The sequence below is a fragment of the Erigeron canadensis genome, chromosome 8 (assembly GCF_010389155.1).
Source record: "Erigeron canadensis isolate Cc75 chromosome 8, C_canadensis_v1, whole genome shotgun sequence".
Taxonomy (NCBI): domain Eukaryota; kingdom Viridiplantae; phylum Streptophyta; class Magnoliopsida; order Asterales; family Asteraceae; genus Erigeron; species Erigeron canadensis.
Genome location: NC_057768.1, coordinates 42601779 through 42629676, shown reverse-complemented (window position 1 = coordinate 42629676; position 27898 = coordinate 42601779). Strand labels below are relative to the sequence as shown.

The 27898-nt window shown below is 34.4% G+C and overlaps 5 protein-coding genes and 1 pseudogene across 5 annotated transcripts; 3 read left to right on the top strand and 3 right to left on the bottom strand.

The window, feature by feature from the left end:
- Positions 1 to 403: 403 nt before the first annotated feature.
- On the bottom strand, positions 404 to 2744 carry LOC122579571 (reticulon-like protein B17). The gene is made up of 8 exons (XM_043751760.1): positions 2006 to 2744; positions 1751 to 1910; positions 1591 to 1665; positions 1361 to 1502; positions 1210 to 1279; positions 1034 to 1099; positions 780 to 902; positions 404 to 651 (listed from the first exon to the last, which is right to left on the bottom strand). The coding sequence occupies exons 1-8, from the start codon at positions 2493 to 2495 to the stop codon at positions 488 to 490; spliced, it is 1290 nt and encodes a 429-aa protein (XP_043607695.1). The 5' UTR covers positions 2496 to 2744; the 3' UTR covers positions 404 to 487.
- Positions 2745 to 7194: 4450 nt separating this feature from the next.
- Positions 7195 to 8442, top strand: LOC122610912 (protein ANTAGONIST OF LIKE HETEROCHROMATIN PROTEIN 1-like). Its single transcript, XM_043783866.1, has one exon. The coding sequence runs from the start codon at positions 7195 to 7197 to the stop codon at positions 8440 to 8442; it is 1248 nt and encodes a 415-aa protein (XP_043639801.1).
- Positions 8443 to 9324: 882 nt separating this feature from the next.
- LOC122610911 (probable aminotransferase TAT2) lies at positions 9325 to 11723 on the top strand. Its single transcript, XM_043783865.1, has 7 exons — positions 9325 to 9599; positions 9701 to 10040; positions 10137 to 10355; positions 10637 to 10696; positions 10785 to 10940; positions 11015 to 11108; positions 11599 to 11723. The coding sequence occupies exons 1-7, from the start codon at positions 9325 to 9327 to the stop codon at positions 11721 to 11723; spliced, it is 1269 nt and encodes a 422-aa protein (XP_043639800.1).
- Positions 11724 to 11774: 51 nt separating this feature from the next.
- Positions 11775 to 15500, bottom strand: LOC122578086 (annotated as a pseudogene).
- A 1367-nt stretch (positions 15501 to 16867) lies between these two features.
- LOC122580240 (cytochrome P450 89A2-like) lies at positions 16868 to 18738 on the bottom strand. The gene has a single exon (XM_043752518.1). It carries the CDS (start codon positions 18736 to 18738, stop codon positions 17188 to 17190), a length of 1551 nt encoding a protein of 516 aa, XP_043608453.1. The 3' UTR covers positions 16868 to 17187.
- Positions 18739 to 21112: 2374 nt separating this feature from the next.
- Positions 21113 to 22315, top strand: LOC122609821 (zinc finger CCCH domain-containing protein 2-like). Its single transcript, XM_043782764.1, has 2 exons — positions 21113 to 22143; positions 22222 to 22315. Exons 1-2 carry the CDS (start codon positions 21113 to 21115, stop codon positions 22313 to 22315), a joined length of 1125 nt encoding a protein of 374 aa, XP_043638699.1.
- Positions 22316 to 27898: the final 5583 nt, after the last annotated feature.

Genomic DNA, 27898 nt, shown 5'->3' with positions numbered 1-27898 from the left:
CGATGTCACAACACTGTGGCCCTTGCTGCTTCGGCTTCCACCAGAATACCACCATTATATTTGCACAAAATCTGTAAGATAGAAAGCTGAAAAGTGAAAACAAATAGTTTGCCTGTTGACTACACTATCATATTGGAACATTGATTTTACTACCAAGCAGTACTTCACAGATAAAATGTTAACAAGCCCTCCTAAATAACTGTTAGCAATCACTCCATGTTATACATACAGTTGGGCTTACATCCAACTCCAACGTAGGTGAGAGATCATCTGAATGCAACATAAACCTAATCTTTTAGAAGAATTGATGATCAAAATTATTGAAAGACAACCGTTATCACTTAGGGGAGGGTATGAACACTGCAGGCAAACACTATATATTCCTTTGTTCCGGAATTAAAAAGATATAAAACGATCTATTTTATTATATATAAGATATAAGATATGTTTTATTTTACATGGAATACAGAATAGGAATACAACTTTTTTAGTCAGCTGTTGTGCTTTCAACCAAAGTCAACGTCTTCTCTTGTGATTGACCTTTCTCTTCTCCTTCTACTTTCGATGGCAACTGTTGACCTTTCTCTTCTCCTTCGACTTTCCATGGCAACTGTCCTTTACACCGCCGAAAGATCACTAAGCATATGAACGCTGAACACAAACAAACAATTACACTGATTTTGGGTTTTAATGTCAAATAAGTTATAGTAACAATAAGTTCAAAAACTAAAAGTTAGTTGGATCAACTAACTTTAATAACCTAGTATTGAGGAAGCTACCTGCAAAAATGCGCGTTTTGATGGAAGTCAGATTCCAAAAGGCCGTGACTACTGATGCTGCAACGATTTTCTTGTGAGAACAACCTCCCCATGCTTCCAGTATCCGTGCTTTCACACTTTCACCTGACAGTTTAAAGTAAAATTTAGATGTTAGTATGCAGTTCTTTTGATTTATGGATCATAAAACAATCTCTTTTGGCAGTTCCTTTCTATATAGTAGCATCATCAGTTCAGCTAGTTCTGATTAATCTTACCTTTCTTGCATATTTGAGTTGAGTACATTGAGTACAGTTTTGGGCCTGTAAAGCCGATAAAGAACACTGCAAGATAAACATACACAGAACATAAGATCTCACTATTGATACATGAGTTTAAGTGTTGTATCCGGTCCAGGTCAAAAACGCATATTTATAGTTAGCAATTATCATACCTAGTGCGCAAAGCCTCTTGAATGTTACAATATGACCATAATCGGATCCAAGAAGTAACAACGGTGCCACCTGAAATTCATACACGCCACGGTATATAAGTAATGTGAAGTGTAGATTAAGGTGAATGATTTAGTAGTAACATGAATTTACTTTAAGGGTCATGGATGGATCTCCTGAAAACAGCTCTCGAGCTTTTGAAATTGCAAAATTTAGTGCAGGAAGTACTACTCTTGCAGCTCTCAAAATGTCATCTTCTTTAAGTTTAATGTCTCTCTTGTTTTCAGTGCCATTCCTGTAAGTTTGTGACATCAACAAGTTAAATAAAAACTGAAAATTTCCAACAAAAATTAAACAGATTCGTTGGAATCAATCTTTCTGACCTTTGAGCAATCATATTGGAGAAAAATGAAACACCCAAACACAAAAGGCCCAATTGAGATATCAAAGAAAGCATGCTGAAAACAAATATCAACACATTGTAAAAGCCTATAAACATGAATTTTCATAAGAAATCCCAAGGGGGAGAAGCAGATTACTTACCTAAAACTAATGCCTGATGTAAAACAGGATGATAAGAAACACAGTGACCCAAACCCGAACCAAAGTGTGGATTTTGCAACATCATTCCACATTATTAGATCATTCACCAGTAACCCGATTCGATCAAAACTCTGCCCATAATCTTCATCCTCACTACCTTCTGAAAATCGCAACACATTAAATTAAAGATTCAAGATAAACAAGAAACCAAAAAAACCCAAAATCAAAACCAATAAAAGATTCAATCTTTCTTACTTGGGGAAGGAATGGAATGACAAGAACTCGATTTATCCTTTTTCGATCTTCCACTATGTCTCCTTTTCTTAACCTTATTATTACCACCAACCAGATCATCAGCCAAAACCAATTCTTTATCTTCTCGAATCTCTAGTTCAATCCGTCTCCTCGATCTCCTAACATTTCGAGGTGAACCCAGATTTACAAACCGGTTCTTGCACCGTCTACGAGAGCCATGAGGGTCAGAACCCTCGTCGAATCCGTCAAGTCGGGTTCTTGATTTTTTAGCAGGGGAAGGGGAAAGAAGAAGCAAATCATGTAATGAAAGTGGGTTTTGGGGTTTTGGAGAAACACTGTTTTTTGGTGAGTAAGAAACTAGATCAAGAGACAATGTTGGTGGTGGATCTTGGCTACTCGTTCGAGCCAAACGAGAACCCGATTTGGTTCGGCTTCTAGGGTTCGATAATGGGGATGTTCTGTACGGTGGTGGTGGCGAATCCATAGTCATATGATTGAGTGAAGAAAGAAAGAAAGAAAGATTTGTGGGTTTGTTATATAATAAAGGGTTTGATACAAGGGTTTTGGTTGCAGGTAGCCGTTAGGGAATAATTTGAAGAAAAAAAAGAGGGGAAAATGATGATGATGATGATGTCGATCATGTGGGTATGGGTTTGGGAGTTTGTGCAAATCAAACGGTAAGAAACCTTTGACTAAAGGTATCAATTTTAGGGAATAGTGGGGTAATTGTGTCCGTCCATGTGATTGATTGATAGATTCTTTAACTTTTCCGATTGGTCTGCTTTGAAACTAGAATTGCATATTTGCCAAGTTGTATTCGTACCATGAAAGTTGATATATGTACCATATAGTACAATTATTGCAGCATGCTATACAAGTTAGTAAAATATGTTAGTGGTAGATTAATTAAAAATTATGGTACCAATATCACCTTCTATATTTGCTAACTTTTACGAGTAAGTTTTAGCAACTGCTAGCAAAAATTTTAAGAAAATAATATGCTACTAATAGCATCTAGCGATAAATTACCAAACTAATCTAATATTTGTGAGCCAGTGTGGGTTTTAGACTCCTATCTTATAAGTTGGAGATGAAGTAATTTAATATTATTTGGTGTAATTTTTCTTTTTTGAATGGTATGAATTACTCGTAAATATCAGGAGGTTTAGTTTACATTGTTTTAATCAAGCACGCGTTAGAGAGCCACTTCATCGAATGGATCTCCACTTTAAACTTCTTGACGAGAAACCTCTATCACCTAGAGATTTGGAAAGGTAAACTCACCCAGACATATCATAAGTAAAAATCTCATCATAGGTGAAAATTAAATATATGTGGTCACCCAAGTATACTCAACTTAAATCTCTTACCTCTTGTGAGGAAAAAAACCTCCATACAACTAGACCATCTGGAGGTAGGTAGTTGGTTTAATTTACTAGTATAGTATATTTGACATTCAAGAAAACCAACAATTGTAAGGTGACACCTTAAATTTAGCGATTAAAAATTAATGTTTAGATTTAAACTTGAGACATTAGTAGAGACAAAAACCTAAGTTATTTAACAAAATTATTTTCTGAAAGTTTACCTTAATAACACCTAAGTTGAGTACTTATATAGGATATGTTACCCCTAAAATCTATCCATACAAACACACAAGATGTGCAAAAGGAGGTTGAATAATATAAGTTGTAGTTTTTTACATTTCGTTAATTATAACTTTTTTTTTTGTTTCACAAGATTTAAAAACGTCATAGAAAACTACTCCGTATTTCAGTAAATTGAATCACGAGAATGTACGTTTGTATTGATTAATATAAATCGAGTTCTGTATCGAATGAAAGATATATGTGATAATAGATTCGGGACATTCATGTACCATGAATGTGAGAAGCATTTGCTATATTACGAGTATAAAGGTAAAAACATAAATACGCGAGAGCCTGAGGGTTGCCTTAAGACAATTAACTTCGTGGCTATGAGATAGAGGGTGTCCAAATGATATGATTGTGTCGGTGGCTTGACTTGGCATCAATGGCTATTAGAAATAGGCAGTTAATGGAGGTTTGTGCCAATGGCATGTAGGTCTTTTGGTAACGTGTGAGGCATATTGCCATAAATAGTACAAGGTTTTGAGTGCAGTAAATATAGCCTGAACACCCCATCGTCACAATCACTAAGTGAGTCCACGTATACATGTCACATTATGGATAAATAGGTTATTATGAGCTGATTTAAGTTGCCGGTGGGTGGTTTTGCATATTATTCTTGAGGACCGCATGAGTTTTGGAACTTTTAGGAGTGGTTGTTAATTGTTTATGGGTTTTTGGTTTTTGCATTGTTTTTAGTGGGAGACTTGATTTTTAAAATGAAAGAATTCAAGTTCGAATATCACAAAATATCTAAAGAAAGGGAAAGACTACGGGAGGTTCGATTAGTCTTTCTAAATAAAATATTAATGACCTTAATCACCTTATTCTCTCATTGTTTTAGCCGACTGTGGGCCTGTGGGGAGCAGGGGAGGTATCATATGGGGTAGAATTGGAATTCTTTGGCAAACACAGATAGGTTTAGATTCCCATATATGCGAGTTTTGTCATGCCATTTTTTTTTTACTTAGTTGGACCCAAATAACGTATGTTAATTTGGTTGTATACGCTGAGGCAACTTTCATGTCGTTTTATTATAAAATAAATATTAAAATAAAATATGAATGTTATAAATTTTGTCTGGATATGACATGTATCTCTATTACTATTAATATCATAATGAAGTAGTTAATGGCGGGGTTACCATTACCCTTTTTATAGATCATTACTCTTAATAGGGGAGGTCTAAAGGGTGTGCAAACCCGATTTTCGGCCGGGGCATAAATTTTAAAGGAGCATAAATTTTTGAAATTTATATGTATAATATGTTAAAAGATGTGTTAAAAGTTATTGAAATCTTATTTTCGATCAACAATGTCTCAAGAAAGACTTAGTGGATTAGCCATGATAGTTATTGATAACAAAAACATAGAGAACATAAATTGTGAAGAGCTAATTAACCAACTTGATATGAAGAATGCTAGGAGAGCTTCACGGATCATCGGGTAAATAAGTAACTATTATAGTATGTAATTCTAAAATTATGATTTTATTATGCATACATAGTTTTCTATTATAGTGCTAATTATCGTTTATAAAAAAAATTATTTATATATTTGAATTCGGTTAAAATTAGGGACATAATTTTCTTTGTTCGGCTGGGGTGTTAAAATTCTCAGGGCCGCCACTGCTCTTAAATCATGATAAAATTAATGAAAATAGATTCATAAAACACGCGCGCGCGCACACACACACACACACACATATATATATATATTGGGAAAGGAATATAAGGCTGTTAGGCACCTAAGTTGGGTGAAAAATCCCTCACATACCTTTTTTTAGAACATAAAAATCACGGAGACCAAACATTTATTCAAAATATTAAAATATTAGTATGTGGGGAGTTTTTCACCCAAGTTGGATGCATAACGGTATCATACTTACTTTTCTCATATATATATATATATATTATATATATTGATGGGGGTGGGTTAGATTAGGGACTCCTTATTTTTGGGACTCGATCTAGACCGTCCATTTTAATCAGATCTAATCACCACTGATCATCTCCGGCGAGACTTACACATGTGTAAGTTAACTTACACAAAGTTAACTTTCCGGCGAGAATCAGGTTCATTTTCAGATGGATACGGTACGGGCCAAAGGCCCTTATCCATTCTAAACTGACCGTCATAGGACACATATGGGAATCGTATGGATTTGATGGGTGACGATTCAAGAGATGGTGACCGTTTGCTACGGTACGGGTGAAGCCCTACTAAAAAAGTTGTTCTTGCACATGTGTAAGTCTCGCCGGAGATGGTCGCCGTCGCCGGAGGATCATGGTGGTGGTCGGAGATGATCATGTCGTGGTTGGGGTGGTCAGAGATGATGGTGGTGGTGGCCAGAGAAAGAGGTAGAAGCCTAGAAGGAGTCCCTAATTTAACTTTTCCCTATATTGATACACGATAATTTTCATAATATACGGTGATCTTCATTGGAAAAAAATATTATTTTATTTATTTTACTCTAATACCTATGGCCTACATATATTTACAAAAAATATACTCCGTATATAACAGGTTGACTTGTATTATCTCATTTGGGTGACAGATGTGTATGTTTTCAATGATAAAGATTCGTTATGATCCTTTAAAAAAAATATAATCAGCTTTTATAGATACACTATAAAAGTTTTGCACTTGCGAACAAACAGACCAAATGCATTATGATAGAATTCTTTTTTCTTTTCATTTCAGGATTATTGAATGCGTAAGAAACTGTATTCATCTTGACTTGCGTGACCAATCTACTCTTATTGGAGGCCAAGTTATAATTGTGTTATATATATATTTACTATTCCCAATACCCGTGCGTGATGCACGGGTTAATTTAGTATATTTATAATATGTAAATTAAAATTTTCATATATAATTAATAAAATCAACAACTGTTTTGTAAAGTAATAAAGTTTAACCTTAAAGATTGAAGGCCATTCGTTAGCTTGATACAACAAATTTGTAACCTTATGTCGTTTCATAGTAAAAACATACAAAGACGAATAAAAAGACATTTTTTCTTTCTCTCCATTGTTTTTTGGTTATGTTTAGTTTCATGTAGTATATTTATATGTAGTATATTTATAACTAACTGGTGAATAATGATTCTTGACAAAAATAATATAATGAGATTTTGGTCCTAATATAATGCTCAAATAGGAAAATCATAGCCTACAGTTAGTTTTAGATCATATTATATGCTTTATAAGGGGGTTGTCAACGGTAGCATTATAGGCGAGTGGTCATTGTGACACCACGACGGAACACCGCCGCCAACGCCTGACCACGCGTGGCGGGGTGAAAACGAGTGGTCACACCACGCGGTTCACCACTCCATTTTCGTTCCTTGTTTCTCGTGCAACGGCTAGTTAACGGCTAGCTTTGTATTTTTTTATTTATTTTTTTTAGTACTTTATTACTTATATATACATACAACTCACAACACAATACACACACTACAACTACAAAACACACATACCACATTCACTTTCTCTTTCAAAAAACACACTACAACTCAAACAAACACACACTAAAAAAAATGCAAAAACATATTGGTTCCACCATAATCATCGACGAACCGTTCGAATGGTCCGACGATAGTAGTTTAGAGGTGTTTGCGAACGCCATTGAGTCTGAAGAAGCCGAAAGTTCCACGGCCCGTTCACGTGCGAAACGTAAAGTCGTGAACCGTAACCGTTGGACTACTTCTGAAAGGTTACACCGCGACTACTTTTGTGAAGAACCGAAATACGACGATGATTTCTTTGAAGATAGGTATCGTATGCCTAAAAGACTCTTTCTAAAGATCGTGCAAGATCTTGAGTCGAGATACACATATTTTCAGGACTCGTATGATGCCCGGTTGGCCAAGAGTTTTACACCGATAAAGAAGTGCACATCTGCCATCCGGCAACTTGCAACCGGTAATCCTCCTGATGAGTACGACGAGTATTTAGAGATGGCTGGGAGAACATCACGTGAATGTTTTCAAATTTTTTGTGACGCTATCGTTGACACTTACAAGACCGAATATCTGCGTAAACCAACAACACATGATCTCCATCGTTTGTTTGAAGCACACGAAGAAAGGCATCACTTGCCTGGAATGATCGGTAGTCTAGATTGTACACATCTTGTTTGGAAGATGTGTCCAATGGAGTGGAGGGGTCAATACAAAAGGGGTGATCATGAATACCCCACTATTATGTTGGAAGCAACGGCGTCTCAAGATTTATGGATATGGCACGCCTTTTTTGGTCCTCCGGGTGCTCTAAACGACATCAATGTGCTGCAACAATCTCCCTTGTTCCTCCCCGAGCATATGGGCACTGCTCCTTATGTTCCATTTAGTGTAAATGGGCGTACTTATAGACGTGGCTACTATCTAGTCGATGGCATATATCTTACATGGTCTACGTTTGTTAAAGCGTACAAATACCCGACAAACGAGAAAGAAAAAATTTTCAAAACGGCACAAAAGGCAGCTCGCAAAGATATTGAACGGGCATTTGGTGTTCTCAAAGGAAAATGGCATATCATTGATCGACCTTTTCGACAACGGTCACTAGGAACAATTAGGAACTTGGTGTATGCGTGTGTGATTTTGCATAACATGATCATTCAGGATAGTGGTCGTGCGATTTGCCCAGTTCATATAGGAGATCCAGTTGTCCGCCCAAGTAGTCATCAGGACGCCTTACCGGAGATACAGGACGAGGAGACACATTTCCGTCTCCGGTATGATCTGACAGAGCATCTAGCGGGTCTAAACTTACCACACCTCTAGCCGAACGGTGATGAGGAGTAGTCGTATTTCTATTATTTATGTTATATCTTTTAAGTATTTTTAGTATGTTGTTTTTTTATTTGTTTTAATTCCAAGAATTATTTATGTAATGTTTATGTATTTGAATATTTTTAGTTTAATGAAATTTAATGTTTAAATAAAATGAAAATTGTAGAATGAGTGGTGAGTGAGTGGTCGGATGCCAATAAAATTTGAATGAGTGGTGGAGTTGAGGTGACATGTTGTGATTGGTTAGAAATGAGTGGTGAGAAAAATGGTAAAAGGTGGGTTGCCCTCTAAATAAATATGGTATCAAGTTTTAACTATGAATACTGTAATACGGACGAATAGGTATTTCAAAATTAAGATAATGATTAATTTAAGAGTTTGAATTGTGTTATGATTGGTAAATATCGGGATTAATTAATCATAACTAAATATGACACATATCGTTCAAATATAATGCCACACGAAACCACAATCCTGTTTTAGTTTATTGGTAGATCTCATAGCAAATATTAATAAGAATATTTGAATAAATAATATCATATTTAAATTAACTCCACAAATTAATATACTTATTCGAATTTCCTACCATTTTTAGTTTTTTAGTTCTTAATTACACAAAAAAAAATCATAATTACATAAAATAAGCCAATCTGTTAATTGATTAGTCATAAATTAATCAAATAATTAAAAGTTTAATGGATTAATTAGGCCATGAACTGTGTTTACCGAGACGTCGTGGTTGAAAAGATTCGATCGTAACGCCAACAACTCTGACCCGAACACATGGAGTCTGTAGAAGGTATATATATACACATTCATATTATAAGTTTGTACGTACTTTTAATTTGGTGCAAATTATTGATTAATTAATTAATGGGATCAATGAAGAAAGAGCACTACTGGAAATTCAGACCGAATGCTGATTTAGAAACTGCATCCACTTTTTCAATCAAACGTGTTATTGATGTTGTGAAGACGAACCTTAACCAAAACGACGAAAGGGCCCTTATACCTCTCAGCTACGGAGATCCTTCCGCATTTTCATGCTTCCGTACGGCTCAAGTCGCAGAAGACGCTGTGGTTGAAGCTCTTGCCTCTGCTAAATGCAATGCTTATGCTCCCAAAGGCGGTATTGTTCAAGCTCGAAGGTGCGTAGTTTTAGTAGTTTTTATCACATATAGTATAAGACATTTTTCATGCATGAACTCTTATAGTAACAGACTATTATTATGTGTAATAACAACTGCAGGTCTTTAGCTGGGTACCTATCTCGCAATCTACCTTATAAACTATCAGCAGACGATGTATATGTCACACTCGGTGCTTATCAAGCGATTCAAGTTTTATTAGCTGCATTGAGACGCCCAGGTGCAAATATTTTGCTTCCTAAACCTGGCTATCCAGCATACGAAGCTCTCTCCCTTGTAAACCATCTTGAAGTTCGCCATTTTGATCTTCTTCAAGAACAAGGTTGGGAGGTTGACTTGAATGGGCTTGAAACCTTGGCAGATGATAAAACCGTTGCTATGGTCATTATCAATCCTGGGAATCCTTGTGGCAATGTATTTACGCGTGATCATTTACATAAGGTATGCAAATTAAGTCGTAATTGTATTATTATCTTTATCTTGGCAGTTTCTTCTCTAGTTTGTCTATATATATTTTCGTCCCTAAATTTTTTGAAGATTGCTGAGACTGCTAGAAGATTCGGAATACCTGTGATAGCGGATGAAGCCTATGCACATTTGACTTTTGGAAGTAACTCATTTGTGCCAATGGGGATCTTTGGCATGATTACACCTGTTTTCACTGTTGGTTCTCTATCAAAGAGGTGGATGGTTCCCGGATGGAGACTCGGTTGGATAGCAAGGAATGATCCCAATGACATCTTCAGTGAACACAAGGTATAGAGAATTAGAGATCCAAATATATATATATATGTATGTATGCCGAGTTTCAAACCGTAGATAGCTGTAAACAAAATGGAATTGCTTTGGAACATTTCTTATTGCTATATTTATATTAAGCCCGAGATAGTAAGATTATTATACAGTTTATTCCTCAAATTAAGTTAGTTATAAAATTTAGTTTCCTCTACCATTGGATTTTTATATTTTAAGCTAAGCCTAATACAGATTTATGGTTAGACTATTGAGAAAAGTGAAACTTATCCTTTTGCTTTCAGATTGTTGAGTGCATCAGTAGATGTCTTGATTCCAATGCATCGGCTACAACATTCATACAGGTATGCAATAGTTTTTCTACATAAAGTATTACTTCAGATCTGAAGTTCTGAAAAAACCAACATCGTATACAATATTTCTTAATATAAGGCCGCCCTTCCGCAAATTCTTGAGAAGACAACAGATGATTTCTTTATCAAGACTTTAAACATACTGAAAAAAGATGCTGATATGTGTTACGAAGCGCTGAAGGGGATTCCGTGCTTTACATGCCTAGAAAAGCCTCAGGGATCTCTCTTTCTAATGGTAAAAGTTCGCAAATCTAATGATACTAAACTATGATTGTACAGATGTTTGATGTGGCAAAATGTCTAATGCAGGTGAAGTTAGACTTTTCAAAGCTCAAAGGTATAAATGATGATATGGAATTTTGTTCCGAACTTGCTAAAGAGGAGTCTGTCATTCTTCTGCCTGGTAAATTATGTTTTGTAAGAACAATATACTTTTGACTTTTGAGGTCAAATACACACACACACACACACACACACATATATATATATATCACGCTTTTGACTTTCGAGGTCAAATATACTTCATGTTGACCAATAGCCATCCGTAAATACATGTTCATTGTACCCGTTTTAAAGCTATGCTGAAGTGATATTTGCTTGGTGGCCCAATTGAAGAAATGAGATATCATTACAGGAACTTTGAAAGCTCATCTAGTTGACCTTAAAGTCAAACTTGACCTCATTTTATTACTGTTGGAAAAATGAAACATACATTTGACTATTTGAGAATTATCATATATTGAGGTGTGTTATCAAATAATGAGGATTAAATTTGATGATTGTAATGTATAGAAGTTTATTTGTAAATGCACTTAACCGTTGATTTAGTTATCATCTATTGAGGTGTTTTATCAAGTTTAAGTAGGTCGATTTTTTTTTTAAATTTTATGCAGGGTATGTATTCAAAATGAAGAATTGGGTGCGTGTAACATTCGGCATCGACCCATTGCTTCTTGAAGACGGGCTTGCCAGGATTAAAACATTTTGCCTAAGGCATACAGCCACCAAAGTTTGCTGAATTGTAACTATAAGTTCTCGAGCAACATATTATGCATGTATTTTCAGAGTGTTAAAAAAAATAAAAGGCAACATTGTTTATTGTTGTTTAGAGAAAAGTGTTTATATCTGTACATGCATAATATCATCTTCAAATCCATCATTATAAGACCTAAGTATAACACGTCCTACAATATGTGTTTTTTACTTTTTAGGACTCCACAAAGAGATGTCCTATGTAAGCATCCTAAAAGGCTAAAACCCTTTTGCTGTGGTGTATCCGTGTCTTTAGACGTCAGTTGCTCCGCATTTTTGCAAATTGACAGACATCTCTAGTGGCTAATTGCATGCCTCGAGCAGAAGGCTTTGATTCTCACAAGCCCATCTTCAAGAGCCGATGGTTCAATACCAAATGTTACACGTACCCAGTTCTTCATTCCCAACACAAATCCTGTAAATATATAATCCCTGTTTATGATTTCAATAGTACACTACTTGATATACCACTATTAATATTAGGTTATGACTTAAATACTTAAGCTTGTGAGGTCAAATGGATTAGCTCTCACAATTGGCCCACAAGTCCACAACAGCCAAAGCAATATATTTGACCTAAAAGTCAAACGATATTCAATTACGAAAACAGAACAGGCTTACCAGGCAAAATGATGACAGACTCTTCTTTAGCAAGTTTTGAGCAAAAGTCCATATCATCGTTTATGTCTTGCAACCGCGACAAGTCTAACTTGACCTGCATAGGCATTTTTCAAAGTCAAACATTAACAGATTAAGACCTTTGAATTGATATAATCAGAAAATTTATGTACCATTAGAAAGAGACATCCTTGAGGCTCTTGTATGCCTGTGAAGCACGGAATCTCCTTCAGCCGTTCATAGCACATGGCAGCATCTTTTCTCAGTATGTTAAGAGTACTCACAAAGAAATCATCTGTTGTCTTCTCAAAAATTTGAGGAAGGGCCGCCTGGTCCCATAAACCACAAGCATTATAGTCGGTGGAAGTAACTAAACATTTCCCTTTATACTTCCATGAAGATATTTGAATTATGTAAAGAATATTACAGTCACTTAAATGATATTTCCAGTTTTTGTGATATTCACAGTCACTTAAACTGAATTCAAAGATTAGTTTTTTTTTTTGGAAGGCAACTACGCAATATTCACATACATATTTACAAGGCGTCCACCATATTAAGATATATATGTGGCACATATATCTCTATTCTTAGTAGGAATATCATTAAGGAAAATAACTGAACTTTTCAAGAGAAATCATATTAAGCTATATACCTGTATGAATGTTGCGGCTTCTGTATTGGTACTAAGAGATCTCTTGATGCAGTCAACAATCTGAAGGCAAAGTATAAATATCACTGTAATATATATCTTATCATCCAATATTATAATCATATTATTTTGTCAAAAGAATAACAAAATATCAAAATAATTGAGCTGCATTAAAATCAAGTACTCTATATTTTCAAAAAACTTCAGAACAGTTGTCCATATCGTTATTAACTAGAAGTCCAGGAAAAATGTGAGATTTGACTTGCGTGGTCAAACTGATACCATCAAGCAAAACGGCATTTGTGGTAACATAAACATAACGTCTGTATCTTATGTTTTATCTAGTTTTATATGATATTTGGTTTACATCTTAACATATGGTTAATCCATCACAGAAGTCAAGATGAGACTTTTTGGCACATGACCAAGTGACTTAAACCTCTCGAGGTCTAAATACTAAATATATCTATCAGATGCGTTCCATACATCATATCACATTATATACTATGTCCAAGTGCATTTATGGAGAAATTGTACTCGTAATATTTTATTAGAAAAGAAAGACAGGAAATACCCCTTGATCTTCAAAAAGGCCATCTGGATCATTTGTTGCTATCCAACCAATCCTCCATCCGGAACCATCCACCTCTTTGATAGAGACCCAAGAGTTAGAACAGGTACAATAGAGCCAAAGATCCCCATTGGCACAAATGAGTTACTTCCAAAAGTCAAATGGGCATAGGCTTCATCCGCTATCACCATTATTCCCAGCCTTCTAGCAGTCTCGGCAATCTTTAAACGGGTAAACAAATACAAAAATGCAAAAAAGAAATAACTAATAAGAAATTAAGACATAACTTCATAAGATCAAAAAAATGTACATTTGGCACCTTTTGTAAATGATGACGAGTGTATACATTTCCACAAGGATTGCCGGGATTGATAATAACCATAGCTACGGTTCTATCATCCACCAAGGTATTAGCACCATTCAAGTCAACCTCCCAACCTTTCTCTTGAAGAAGATCAAAATGACGAACTTCAAGTTGATTAATAGTGGCAAGAGCTTCGTACGCTGGATAACCAGGTCTAGGAAGCAAAACATTTGCACCTGGGCGTCTCAGTGCAGAAAATACAACTTCAATCGCTTGCTTAGCACCAAGTGTTACATAAACATCATCAGCTGATAGTTTATAAGGGAGGTTGCTAGAAAGATGCTCTGCTAATGACCTGTTGTTACAAAAGATTTACTACTTGATTAACTATGGGGGCATATAAGATTTGCTTCAATGTCTTGTCAAATAATCATCACTTAAAATCCATCTTATATGTTGTCAAGATTAAACTTCTGGATTTTACTTTCTCCATTCTAAAATAAGCGTCCATCTTTCTATCTTCCGATATTGCTTTAAATAAGTATCAACTTCCAAAAAAATAATATGTTATTTTTACCATTCCATTTGTAATCCTTTTTTATAAACTGATTCATATCTATGAAAAAACAATGGTAATATTGTCATTTTTGTGCCAATGGGTTGGTGGCCCATTGGTAAGGTCTTAGACCTTGGAGAAATCCACCAGGGTTTGAATTGCACTTCCTACATTTGTAGGAGTGGATTATTGGGAGGGTTTCATACCAGGCATGCGTGGTTCGAGCTCCGCATACTGCCTAATTGGATGTCACTGTGGTGTCTCGAATGCTAACTACTAACTACTAACTCGATGTTAAATATATATATATATACATATATATATATATATTGTCATTTTTGCGGACGCTTATTTTGGGACTACAACAAAAACAATAGCGGGGTATGGAGGAGGTCGGATGTAGATGGGCTGCTTCCATAAAGCAAGCCAAAACGTATTAAACTTGTCTCCATATTACTTGTACTATTATACGTTACAAAATCTCTATTTTTGTTTGATGTATCAAAGTGTCAAGTCATTAAGGGTCAGCTATATAAGTTATCACATTCTATCAAACTACGTTACATCAGCAGAATACAAAATTTTTATTATATTAATAAAACACGGTTGGATTAAAATTCAATTTACCAATCCGAAGCCTCAATTTATTAAAATATATCAAAGTTTTTAACCACTAAAACTATGTAAGAAAATATTAACTAGACTAGACTAGATAGGTAGAATTGTAGAAAGAATACCTTCTGGGTTGAAGAAGACCTCCTTTGGGTGCATAACCGTTGAAGTTAGCAGAAGTTAAAGCATCGAGTACTGCATCTTGTGCTGCTTGAGCTGTTCGGAAACACGAGAAAACAGAAGGATCTCCGACACTCAGTGGTATTATCGGTCTACTACTTTTGATGTCGTCGATGATGTTTGTTTTCACTTCATCGATCACACGTTTGATTGAAAACTCGGATGCTGTTTTTATATCACGGTTTCCTCGGAATTTCCACTCATTTTTCATCCTTATTTATTTTCTTTGATATTTCGGACAACTTCAACTCAAACACGATGTTAGTACTTACATGAGAGATAAAAGAGAATTTGCGTGGTTTTTGTCAATCATTTGTCATTTTAATATATTATATAACTTATGTCATTTTAATATATTATATAACTTATTTAAAGAAAATTTGCGAACGGTGGTTTTTGTCATCATCTTCCATTTTAATATAAATATAATACTTGCCAACAATTAAATATAACCAATTATTGTTGTAAATGGTTTGTGTTTTGGACTTTGAGATAAACCTCTTCCCCACCCTTTTTTTCTTTTTCATTTTTGACCCCTCTTTTTTTTCCTTTTTTTTTTGCCCCCCTCTTTTTTCCCTTTTTTCTTTTTTGACCCTTCTGTTTGATTTTAATTATTTCTACCTCTTAACTTTATATAACTTTTTTTTAACATTTATTTTTGAAGCATTTTTCTATACTTTACATTTTGTTTTTTTATAAGTTTTTAAAATGCTATAACCTATTTAAAGAGAACTCGCGTGAACAGTGTTTTTTGTCATCATCTTCCGTTTTAATATAAATACAATACTTGTCAACTATTAAACACAACCTATTTTTGGTGCAATGGTTTGTGTCTTTGAGGTAGGAGGTCACGCGTTCAAACCCCTCCCCCTACCCTTTTCTTTTCTTTTTTTCTCCTTTTCATTTTTTCTCCCTCTTTTTTTCTTTTTTGCCCCCTCTTTTTTCCCTTTTTCTTTTTTGATGTTCCTGTTTGACTTTAATTATTTCTACCCAACTTTATATAACTTCTTTTTTTAACATTTATTTTTTTAAACCTTTTTCTACATTTTACATTTTGTTCTTTTATAAGTTTTTAAAATGCTATATATTTTGCTTTTTATCCTTTTTTTTGCATTATATTTCGTTTTTATTTTTTAAACATTTGGTTTTTATAACATTTTCACATGTAGCATTTGTGTTTTTTTTAATAATTTTTTCATATGGTTTCGTATTCCTTTTTGTTTTTTTTGTTTACTTTTTTATTTTTGGTTTTAATATATTCCTTATGTATTTTTTTTTTAACATTTGTTTTTAATACTTTTTACTTAACTCCGCTCATAAAGGCAAACGCTTTCAAAATTCAACATCATTTCTTCCTTTTTATTATTATTATTATTTATTTGGTGGGCCTTGATGAAGCAAGATTATATATTTTAAATAATTTTTCCTTATTTGAATTTTAAATTCAAAATATAATTATTATATATAGTTTTTTGTATTGTATTAGTGTAACAATGTCGTATTGGCTAACAGGTTGACGTTCTTTTCAAATAAAAAAACAGTTAATTTTTATTATCTCCGGCCGGGTATAATCCTAATTGTGAATGAAAAACAGGAAGTTGCCTATTTGTTGGAACAAACATCATTTACCCCATAGGTAATAGTTAGTTTTTGTATGATAAAAAAGTAATACGGTTATTTAGAAATAATATAATTATACGGAGTATGGAGTATGGACCATGGTTCCATAACTTTGGGGTTGTCAACCGGGTTCGGTTCAGGTCCACAAGTCAAATTGATGAATTCGAGTTGGCGAAATAAAATATATTTAATCTTAGCTCAACTCACAAAAAGTTCAAGGTAAACTTTCAATCATAACCTCAATTTGCTTCTCCTTACTCGACCCATTAACCCTGATATATGTACATGGGTTAACGGGTTAAAAACAAATGTTAAAAACCCATTAACTTGATATATTTCAAGTGGATCTTTTTGAAGACCTAGATGAGATTTGTGCTACGAGAGGGTTCTTCATGAGAATGGTGAACTCCACCTTCTCAGCAAGATCAACATGATAACCGTTTGGAGTAGTCCAATAGAAATACCAAATCAAGTTCGCAACAAAATACTCCAAGTGAAGCAGGGCTAAATCAACGGCAGGACATATTCTTCTTCCAGCACCAAATGGCATCATCTTGATCTCTTTGCTTCCACTTAAATCAAAGTCAAACACACCATTACTTTTATCATTTGAAAAAAACCTCTCTGGTTTGAACTCCATGGGATTATCCCAGACCTTCGGATCCAAACCCATCTCACCCAACAAGAAATTGAGTGTGGCACCCTGTGGAATCACATAACCTTGCACCTCTACCTCCTTTGTGACCTTATGGGGCAGCCCAAAATGGCTCGGTGGGTGCCTCCTCAGCCCTTCCAAAACCACTGCTTTTAGGTATGGCATTTTCTTTAGGTTCTCTTCATTTATAAGTACTGGCTCGGCCCCATGTGGTGGAAGTGGATATGGTTGTCCAACGACCTCAATTATTTCATCATAGAGTTTGTTTTGAATGTGAGGGTGCTTAACAAGATTCGCCATGATCCATTGTAGAGATGTTGAGGTGGTGTATGTGCCACCATTAAGAAACTCACTACACAAACTTACCATCTCCTTGTGTGTCAGCTTTCTAACATTTCCATTATAATTAGCTTCTTTAGGAAGCTTTAGATTCACCAATGTGTCAACATAAGCCACTGATTGGCGTCCAGTAGTTCTAATTGATTCGATTCGAGATTTGATTATTGGAATAAATAGTTGTTCTTTATTATTGAGTAATTTCTCAAATTGCTTCCACCAATTTCTACACAGTATCTTACTCATCCTTGGAAACAAATTGTGCGTCATAAACCGTCCAGAGCCTACTATCAACAACATATCACGTTGTACCTTGGCGATCTCATTGACTTGGCGTTCATCAAACTTTTCTCCAAAGCACATCGCCATCATCAGGCATGACACTACATAATGGAAATGGTCGACCACCTTGATTCCTTCACCCTTTTTTTGTTCTTGAAGGCGGTCGATCAAGATATGAAGAACCCATTTGCGAGCCCACGAGTATGACTTGATGCGTTCAGGGTGCATCATCTCAGATGCCAGGTTCCTTCGGAAAAGTCTCCAAGTATGGCCGTAGGAGGCTGAGGAGATGTTTAGCATGGGGAGGGATTTTGGACGATCAGAGAAGATTGTGCCTTTTTTGATGAGGATCTGGTGGGCGAGATCGTGGCTACCAACAAATATAAAAGGCTGAAAAGCAAGGGAGAGAGTGAAGAGTGGCCCGTACTTGGCTTTAAGGTTTATGAGAACGGCTCCTTCCCAATTTAGGGGATGAGTGGTTAGCTGTATGAAGATGTTGTACATGATAGATGGTCCTGGAAGTAGCATTTTCTTGTTATTTCTTCTGTTGATAATTATGGATCTGATTAGGGCAGCAACACATAGTGAACTTATTATGATGAACCATGTGTCCATTATCCACATATGAAGATGAATGTTGAGTCCATTGCTACTCATGGTATCTATATATAATATCATTGAAATTTAACTCAGAAGTCAATGTTTATTTAGTATGACACCGACCCACCCAAAAATCATCATTTCTTTGTATACATTCACACCCACAAGTTGATCACATATATCCCCATGCCTATTTACCCACCCACCCAAAAATCATTATCCACATTTTTTTTTGTTGTATATAGATACCCACCCACTCAACTCACAAATTGGTCAAAAGATTATCATTTTATTTCATACTAATTAATCGGTGGTGGACTCTCGCGACGGTGGTGTTTCCTTTCTCTTACGACAACATAGACGTTGGTCTTTTTAGCACAATAATCGGTCTCGATTTCTTCTAAGCCGTCAGTGGTTACCAACAATTAGATGTCAAACAGCCGTTTTAAACATTTTTTTTATATAACTTTCATCGAATGTAATATAACAAGGCTTTTGTTTACGTTATATGACACCTAATATAAAATATATGAATAGACTAAGTTTTAAATGTACATTGATATAACTCTTATCAACTATTTTAAGAGTATAATATACACAAAAATATATACAGTCATAGTTAAAGAAAAAACATTTAAAAAGTCAAACTGGACATTTAATATAAAACGAATGGAATATCTTGTCATTCAAAAACAGCTTGTAAAAAAACCATTTCACATTATTTTGTCAAGCTTTTCTTCAAAATGTTCCGAATTTTTATAGTTTACCGATAATTTATTTTTTTCTGATAATTAGTCGGAATACGACATCAAGAAATCTCATTATAAAGCTTTGCACAAAATTCCTAAACAACGAGTCTTAATTCAATTCACCATTAATTAAGAGGAAGACATGGAAACATTTTACTTTTCTAGTTCATAAGTTAATGTCTTATTTTTTATCAAAGAAAAGAAAGATTTTATGAAACTATTTATGTATACAAAATTACAACTTCGATATGATATATTCCCCTTTATATATTTGAACAGTTAAACCATGCTAGTTGGTTTTGGTTGGGGAAAGTAATAATTAATTTGCATTATTATATATTATACATGCCTTATTAATAAAAGTTAAATATATAAAACAGGCTCAAATCACTTCATATTTATGTTACGTTGGTATTATATTCTGATGCATATTTGCAATTTGTAACAATGTATATCAATGAATTCCCGAGCAATTCTCAACCAACAATGTATGTTTTGCAGAATTATAAATTACGTTTTATACAATTATAGGTTATGTAATAAAACATGTACCTTTATTATATTGTAACTACCCAAAATAATGCAATTAAAAACCTCATTAATCTCATTATTCCCCTCTTATTTCATTTCTAACTAGTAATAAGATCAACCCGTTTATCCATTGACATTTGACCCGCCAACATGATTTTTATCAATTTGGTAAGTTGTTTATGAATTAACGGGTTCAAGGTTGCAATTTCATATTCTACTTGATTATGATATCAGGATGGGTTTAGATTGCGGTTATTTCAAAATTGCAACCCTAAACACATTAACGACATCACTACAATTTACTAACAGTTTGTGCAGCTAATCCGGTTACCTAGAACGGTGAACGGGGTGAATGTGGTTGTAATATGGCGGTTCCCTTTTCGGTAAGGCAGAGAGCCTCTTGTACGCCAAATATGTATGTGTGTAATCCTCCCTTGGTTTAGCCATCATTCTCTCTATTTATAGGTGGTTCGTGAATTTTTCCCCAAGTAGGGATTTCAATATAGAGCATATCATTTCCGAGAATAAGGAATACGATATTATCACTTTCCCTAAAATATGGAATTCTTAATAAGCACGTATCATTTCCTTATTTATCGAAGGTGGAGCTTATCTTTGGATGTACCTGCGTGCCAGCGTCTGAGTGGGTACGTTATCAGTAACCACGATAAAAATAAAAATAAAAAGTCATAAACTTTCCATGTGGGTAACTTTGTTTTGGACATATACATATGAAAGTCAGGGTATGAAGAATCCACAGAAAAAAAAAAGACCATGTTGCATGAATCACAAGAAATAACAAAACCCAAAATAGATGACGATGACGAGAATAAAAACAAAACAACCAAACCACTTTAAACATCAAAAATATAAATAAAATAAAACATAAGAAATAGAGTATGGGTTTGCATGCAGTACACTCTCTATTTATCTGCCACATACACCATCTTGCATGCATTCTCCTTACAAAATTTAGCCACGCACACCCAAACTATCCTCGTCATCATCTTCATTTTTCTCACTATATATCTATACATCTTTCCCATTCATATTCTTTAAATCTCTCCGTTTTCACATATATACCCACATATACACTATTATATACTATAATGGCAAGTAGTTGCCTTGAACAACAACAACACAAGTCTTTTCATCCTTCTCACCACCTTTACAAGAAATCTACACTAAGGGACATAGATATCCCTCCCCGGAAACTTCTCAACCGCCGTGCCTCCGCCACCTCGCCGGAAGCTTATATGGCGGACACCATGTACCAAAATGAGTCTCCTAGGGTCATGCCTGAAGAAACCTTGTTCAAGAAATTCCTTCCTTACAATACTGGAGTTGATTCTGATGATGAAGAGGGTGATCCTTATGCTGCTGATCATTTCCGTATTTACGAATTTAAGGTTCGTAAATGTACTCGCAGCCGGTCCCATGACTGGACCGACTGTCCCTTCGCGCACCCCGGCGAAAAAGCTCGCCGTAGGTGTCCGCGAAGGTACAACTATTTGGGAACCGTGTGTGCGGATTTTCGTCGGGGGAGTTGTAGCCGTGGAGATTTATGTGAGTTTGCACATGGGGTTTTTGAGTGTTGGCTTCATCCGTCTCGTTATCGGACTGAAGCATGTAAAGATGGGAAAAACTGTCAGCGAAAAATATGCTTTTTCGCTCACACGCAACGCCAGCTGCGTGTGGTCCCACCGGAACCGGTGAAAAAGTATCATTCAGAATCATCCTCTCATTCTCGTTGTTGCGCCCATTGTAGGTGTCATTTAGATATTCATCATACAAATTCACCTACTTCAACTTTGAACATTGATCTTGATAGCCTTTCACCGCCGGCATCACCGCCTTTCTCTCCGGCTAGATCAGCCGTGTATTCGCCGATATCTCGATTTGCTGATAGGTTAGCTAGAACCGAATCTTTTGGTATGACCCAGATGGGTCAAAGTGCAGCCAATAATAGCTCTATAATTAGTCACAAAGATTGCATGAATGAGATGATGAGCAACCATGCTATAAATGAACTCATGAGGTCAATGGAAGCAATGAGTGTTGTTGATGATCAAAACCCTCGGTGGATGGATTCTTGCTACATTAATGGAAGCAGTAGTACTGGTGGATATGGTGGTGATCAGTTTGATCTGTCTACTGTCATGAATAACCCGAGCCCGTGTGGGACTGAGATGGGTCGGGTTTTTGGTAGTGAGTCAAGGCAGAATGTGTGTACTAATAATAGTAATAATGAGGTCAGCTCTAGTGTGATCAATGGTCCAGATCTTGGATGGGTGAATGACCTGCTGACATAAGATGCATGCATACATGACATATTATATGGAGAAATCAAGATGTAAAGATGATGATGATATGAAGAAGAAGAAAGAGTACGTAAGTGAAGGGATCATTATTTGAAGTTAATTATTATTATGAATTAATATGTGTATTTTTCGTGCATTATTATTGTTATTATTAATATTTTGATTTTGAGATTGTATTTGGTTAAGTGTTGCCTTTTGATGAGGTTGCAAATGTGTTCAAATTGTATGAAAATGGATGATTTGTAATAATAATATATAGTTGCTCTTTGGGCTAGCTTTCTTAATTTGTGTGTTTTTTTTTTAATATTCAAAAACTTCTTTGGAAGGATGGCATTGGATCTAACGATGTACGTACTAATCAAATAGGATAGAGATATTTGGAATGATATGATGGCAATTCGCCACATTTTCTGTCCCAACCGAATTTAATTAGCTTTTGATGTTTTCGTGTTCAACTCATTTTATCTGATCTTTTACATCAGGCCATCTCCGATGTTTTCCTGATCATCGAGTTATTTGGGGTTTTCTGTTGTTAATTGGATCCAATTTCCGATTTTATACTGAGCTAATACTGTATGATTCCGCTATAGTTACTTAAAAGATAACTGTTAAAATTAGAAAATAAACATAATGAGTTTTCGTAAATATAGTATTACGGGCTATAAAGTTAAAATACTACTCGTAAATACTTAAGAGAAAAGGGATAAAACAAAACGAGAATCAAATTTGTCAATCAATTCCTCTTGGGTGGTGTGGGCCTAAGGTTTACCTTTGATGTTTGTAGTCATGAGTTCAAAACTGGTACTTGTATATATTTAATTTATTATAATAGGTATTATAAAATATCTTTTTTGTTTATTAGACTAAATATTTTTAGCTAGTTTTAGAAACGGTAATTTTAAATAAATATTTTTTTTATTTTTACAAGTGAATTTTACTTCATATATGATGTATGCTAATTGTCTTGCACTAAGCGGATTTTAAATAGTCTTTTTCACCATATCACCTCCTTAATTGGAAAATACCGTCGAAGAGAACCTACCAAGGCTCGAACTCGAAACCTTGAAGTAAACTCCTTCAGGATCCCGCATAACAGATTTAGTAAAAACACCTTTGACCACTGGGGTTTAACTTAATATATTTTCATGACATTCACAGATTAATATGTAAGTTAGCTTGAATGAAATAATTTTCAGAAGATAACAAAGAATATGATTTTATGTGTAACTAGATTTTTAACATAGGATAAAAAAAATTATTTCTTTAGCATTGACTTTTAACGTGTACATGTAAGACCGAGCAGTCCAAGCACACAAATTAACTATATGTAGAAATTTTCAACTACTAATTGCCTTGAATTTCAGTTTTAAAAAAATTGCCTTAGAATTTATATCACTCACAAATAACGCATGTATTTCTCCATTTTATTTTTTTTAGCAAGTGAACTTTATCTATGATGTATGATGTATGTTAATCGCACAACAAAAGGATCCCGCATTAAGCAGATTTTAAATAACTTTTCTTACCATACTACCTCCTTTATTGGAAAATACCGTCGAGGAAAACCTACCAAGACTCGAACTTCCATTTTATTGAATAAGTAAACTAGTTTGAGAGATGTATATTTCATGATTAAATCATACTAAACACAAGGATATACAAATATATATAAAAAAATACATAATATACATTTTATTTTCTTTACTTTTTAATGTTCAATTGAAATGATACACAAATATATAAACAAACTATAAATGTATTTGTTTACTTGTTTAAAGATTGATGCGACTGAGTGTGGATGAGGCCTACATATGCGCATTTGACTTTTGGAAGTAACTTATTTGTCCTCTCTTTATTTTCTAACTTCCAAACGGAGATCAAAATGATCTTCAATAGATGAATGTTGAACAACGACCACAGTTTATAGTAGGATATGTACCTATGGAACACATATTAGCTAATTACTTGAAAAGTCTCTTAATCTGTTACTCAAATTTTTTTTAGGGCTCGAACAAAATAAGGTTCTATTTGAATCAAAGAAAACGGCTAAAATACCTATTACGAGGCCGCGACCGATTTAAGCTTATGTGAACAATTATTAGCCAGCACACCCTAAAAAAAATTCTACTGTGTACATCATCACTTTCAAAGATTGAAAAATCCCAGATCTATAGAGACATTCACCATCACATATACATACAAAATTGTATTTCTCTCTCTCATTGTATTTAAAGATCAAATAAAAACACACACTTGTTTTTGTCTTTCTTTTTTTCCATGAGCCAGATTATTAAATCCTTCTCCAATCAAAGACTTTGAACCAAAATTATCCGTGATCTTAATTAGCTGGTCCAATGATAACGATGGTGATTTAATCGTCAAATGATTTTGAGGAACCCCATTTTTTGCAGCTCCACCGGTCCTTGGCTCTCTAATACTAGCTACATCATACAATTATATCAGATTCCATATGGGTAATAATTAATATCCACCATCCCAAAATCCAGAAAATAACAGTGGAAGCAAAAACACTAGCAGATTCCGGCAACCATTAGCAGATTCCGGCAACCACCAGCAGATTCCGGCAGCAGCTATACCCAACGATTTCAACATCATCATAACCGGGATGTCACCTCCACCATTCATCCAACGATTTTATCATTTGAATGTTATTGAAGATGTTAGCAGCACTGCAGTAGCAACGTGCATATATATATGTATGCTTGATTCTTTTGGAATGGCTATATATATATATATATAATATTATATATATATATAATCGGTGGCTGAATATGTTGTTGAGTGTATTTGTAATTGATATGTTGATTATCATATACATAGATCTATACACACATACATATACATATTCCTATTCATATACACATACATATACATATGTAAAAATCGTTGCCGGAAATGAAGCTCGTCGGAATCTCCCACACACTATCATCTCTGGCGGTAATTGTGTGGCGGTTGTGGGATTTGTAAAACAAGAAGCAGTAGCAGCAACATCAGTTTTTGTTTTGTATTTTCATCCGGTGCCACAACAACACCACCACTATCAGCGATCGCCGGATTCGGGTTGGGATTGTGGTGGTGTGATTAGGGTTTATTGATTTTAGGGGTTTTTTTTTATTGATTTTGATGTTACATGGTGATACCATTGTTCTAGATATATACATCATTATAGATTACAGATAAGGTATAGATTTTGAATTATGGATCGAAGATGATGATGATGATAAGGGTAGCAATTAGATATACAGATGGTGGAATATAGATGGTGGAATATACAGATACACACTATTAACATAGATGGTGGAATATCTATGTGGAAATTATCAGATTATTAACTAATGACGTGGAATATCCATGTAATTATTAAATGAGTTAAATAAAAATGGAAATGTGTTTCAAAAATATTTTCAACGGGCTATTTGTACGGAATCTCATAAAAGATGTTTTAATCAGTTTTATTCCTTCTAATAGAACTTTTTTTGGTTCGAGCCCCAGAAAAGGTCTGAGTGACAAGTTGAAAGACTTTCTAAGTAATTAGCCCTATTATGAATTAATATGTGTATTATTCGTGCATTATTAATATTATTATTATTATTGTTATTATTAATATTTTGATTTTGAGATTGTATTTGGTTAAGTGTTGCCTTTTGATGAGGTTGCAAATGTTCAAATTGTATGAAAATGGATGATTTGTAATAATAATATATAGTTGCTCTTTGGGCTAGCTTTCTTAATTTGTGTGTTTTTTTTTTAATATTCAAAAACTTCTTTGGAAGGATGGCATTGGATCTAACGATGTACGTACTAATCAAATAGGATAGAGATATTTGGAATGATATGATGGCAATTCGCCACATTTTCTGTCCCAACCGAATTTAATTAGCTTTTGATGTTTTTGTGTTCAACTCATTTTATCTGATCTTTTACATCAGGCCATCTCCGATGTTTTCCTGATCATCGAGTTATTTGGGGTTTTCTGTTGTTAATTTGGATCCAATTACCGATTTTATACTGAGCTAATACTGTATGATTCCGCTATAGTTACTTAAAAGATAACTGTTAAAATTAGAAAATAAATATAAAGAGTTTTCATAAATATAGTATGACGGGCTATAAAATTTATATACTACTCGTAAATACTTAGGGGCAGTTTGGTTCGCAGAATGTTTTTGAAGGAATTGGAATTTGTTAAAGGAATTGGAATTTAAAGGAATTGGAATCTGAAAGTTATAAAATCTGTGTTGTGTTTGGTTGACAGAATTCAATGGAGTTGATTTAATGGAATTCAAAGATAAAATATATAAAATGTCCAAATTAACCTTTGGTATACTTTTATAATATAAATCATTTTTATTTTAATAACTTATTTATATACATAGACTATAATAATAATAACAATAATATAAACAATAATAATATACATAGATATATACGACATAATCACACAAACAAATTAAACAAATAAGTAACAAACACCTCACTTTCTTTTCACTGTAAAAGTAAAACCTCCATGACTTCATATCCGATATCCCCCTTCTCTGCACACACTCTATCTATTACACACATGGAGTTTTTGTTCCAGCATACAAACAAAATTGATTCATCTCTTCGCTTGGCACATGCTATTTTCTACACATACATCTTTTGTTTTTCAAGCCGCCGTTTCCGTCTGTCTAAAAGTAAGGTTTTTCCGGCAGATCTATGTCTATAACAAAGATTCATGGGCTGTTTCCATCTTGTCCTTAGAGTGTAACGAAGATCTATGGTTATTTGCATCAATTGTTAAGGTATCTCCGACAGTCAACGACGGTCAACGACGTTGGATGTTGATGGTGGTTTTTCTATGATGGTGGTAGATGGTGATGAATTTCAATATCGGTGGTATAAGACCAGGCATGACTAATCCTATCATGTCTTATTATTTTGTTTTTTATTGTTTGATGGGTATTTTAGTAAAAATGAGCCAATTCAATTGGAATGTAAAACTTTCCTTGGCTATATAGAAGGAATTCCAAATTCAATGTTTTAAGGAATTTGTTGGAAGGTTTGAGATTCCAATTCCATCATGTATCCCAACCAAACATGGTTATGAATGGAATTCACATTCCAATTTCAAGGAATTTTTGAGAATTTCATGAACCAAACACCCCCTTAGAGAAAAGGGATAAAAGAAAACGAGAATCAAATTTGTCATTAATTCATCTTGGGTGGTGTGTCCCTAAGGTTTACCTTGATGTTTGTAGTCATGAGTTCAAAACTGGGAATTGATATTTAGATAGGTACTTGTGTATATTTAATTTATTATAAGAGTCTCTCTAAGGATATTTGTATATATTTAATTTATTATTATTATAAGACACTCCTCTCTAAGGTATTACAAAATACCTTTTTTGTTTATTAGACTAAATATTTTTAGCTAGTTTTAAGGAAGTTAATTTTAAATAAATATTAACTTTTTTTTTTTCTTTCTTTTTTTACAAGTGAATTTTACCTTAGACGCGTATGATGTGTGCTAATCGCATAACGAAAGAGTCCCGCACTAAGCGGATCTTAAAT

Bases quoted from the DNA above. Each gene is read 5' to 3' on its own strand.
- LOC122579571 (XM_043751760.1), bottom strand. From the start codon at position 2,495: ATGACTATGGATTCGCCACCACCACCGTACAGAACATCCCCATTATCG. The intron at 1,280-1,360 runs GTAAATTCATGT...TATGAATTTCAG, and splicing joins ATCCATCCATGACCCTTAAA to GTGGCACCGTTGTTACTTCT. The intron at 652-779 runs GTAGCTTCCTCA...GTTTGTGTTCAG, and splicing joins CAAAACGCGCATTTTTGCAG to CGTTCATATGCTTAGTGATC.
- LOC122610911 (XM_043783865.1), top strand. From the start codon at position 9,325: ATGGGATCAATGAAGAAAGAGCACTACTGGAAATTCAGACCGAATGCT. The intron at 9,600-9,700 runs GTGCGTAGTTTT...TAACAACTGCAG, and splicing joins GGTATTGTTCAAGCTCGAAG to GTCTTTAGCTGGGTACCTAT. The intron at 11,109-11,598 runs GTAAATTATGTT...AATTTTATGCAG, and splicing joins GTCTGTCATTCTTCTGCCTG to GGTATGTATTCAAAATGAAG.
- LOC122610912 (XM_043783866.1), top strand. From the start codon at position 7,195: ATGCAAAAACATATTGGTTCCACCATAATCATCGACGAACCGTTCGAA.
- LOC122609821 (XM_043782764.1), top strand. From the start codon at position 21,113: ATGGCAAGTAGTTGCCTTGAACAACAACAACACAAGTCTTTTCATCCT. The intron at 22,144-22,221 runs GTTTGATCTGTC...TAGTGAGTCAAG, and splicing joins GGTGGATATGGTGGTGATCA to GCAGAATGTGTGTACTAATA.
- LOC122580240 (XM_043752518.1), bottom strand. From the start codon at position 18,738: ATGGACACATGGTTCATCATAATAAGTTCACTATGTGTTGCTGCCCTA.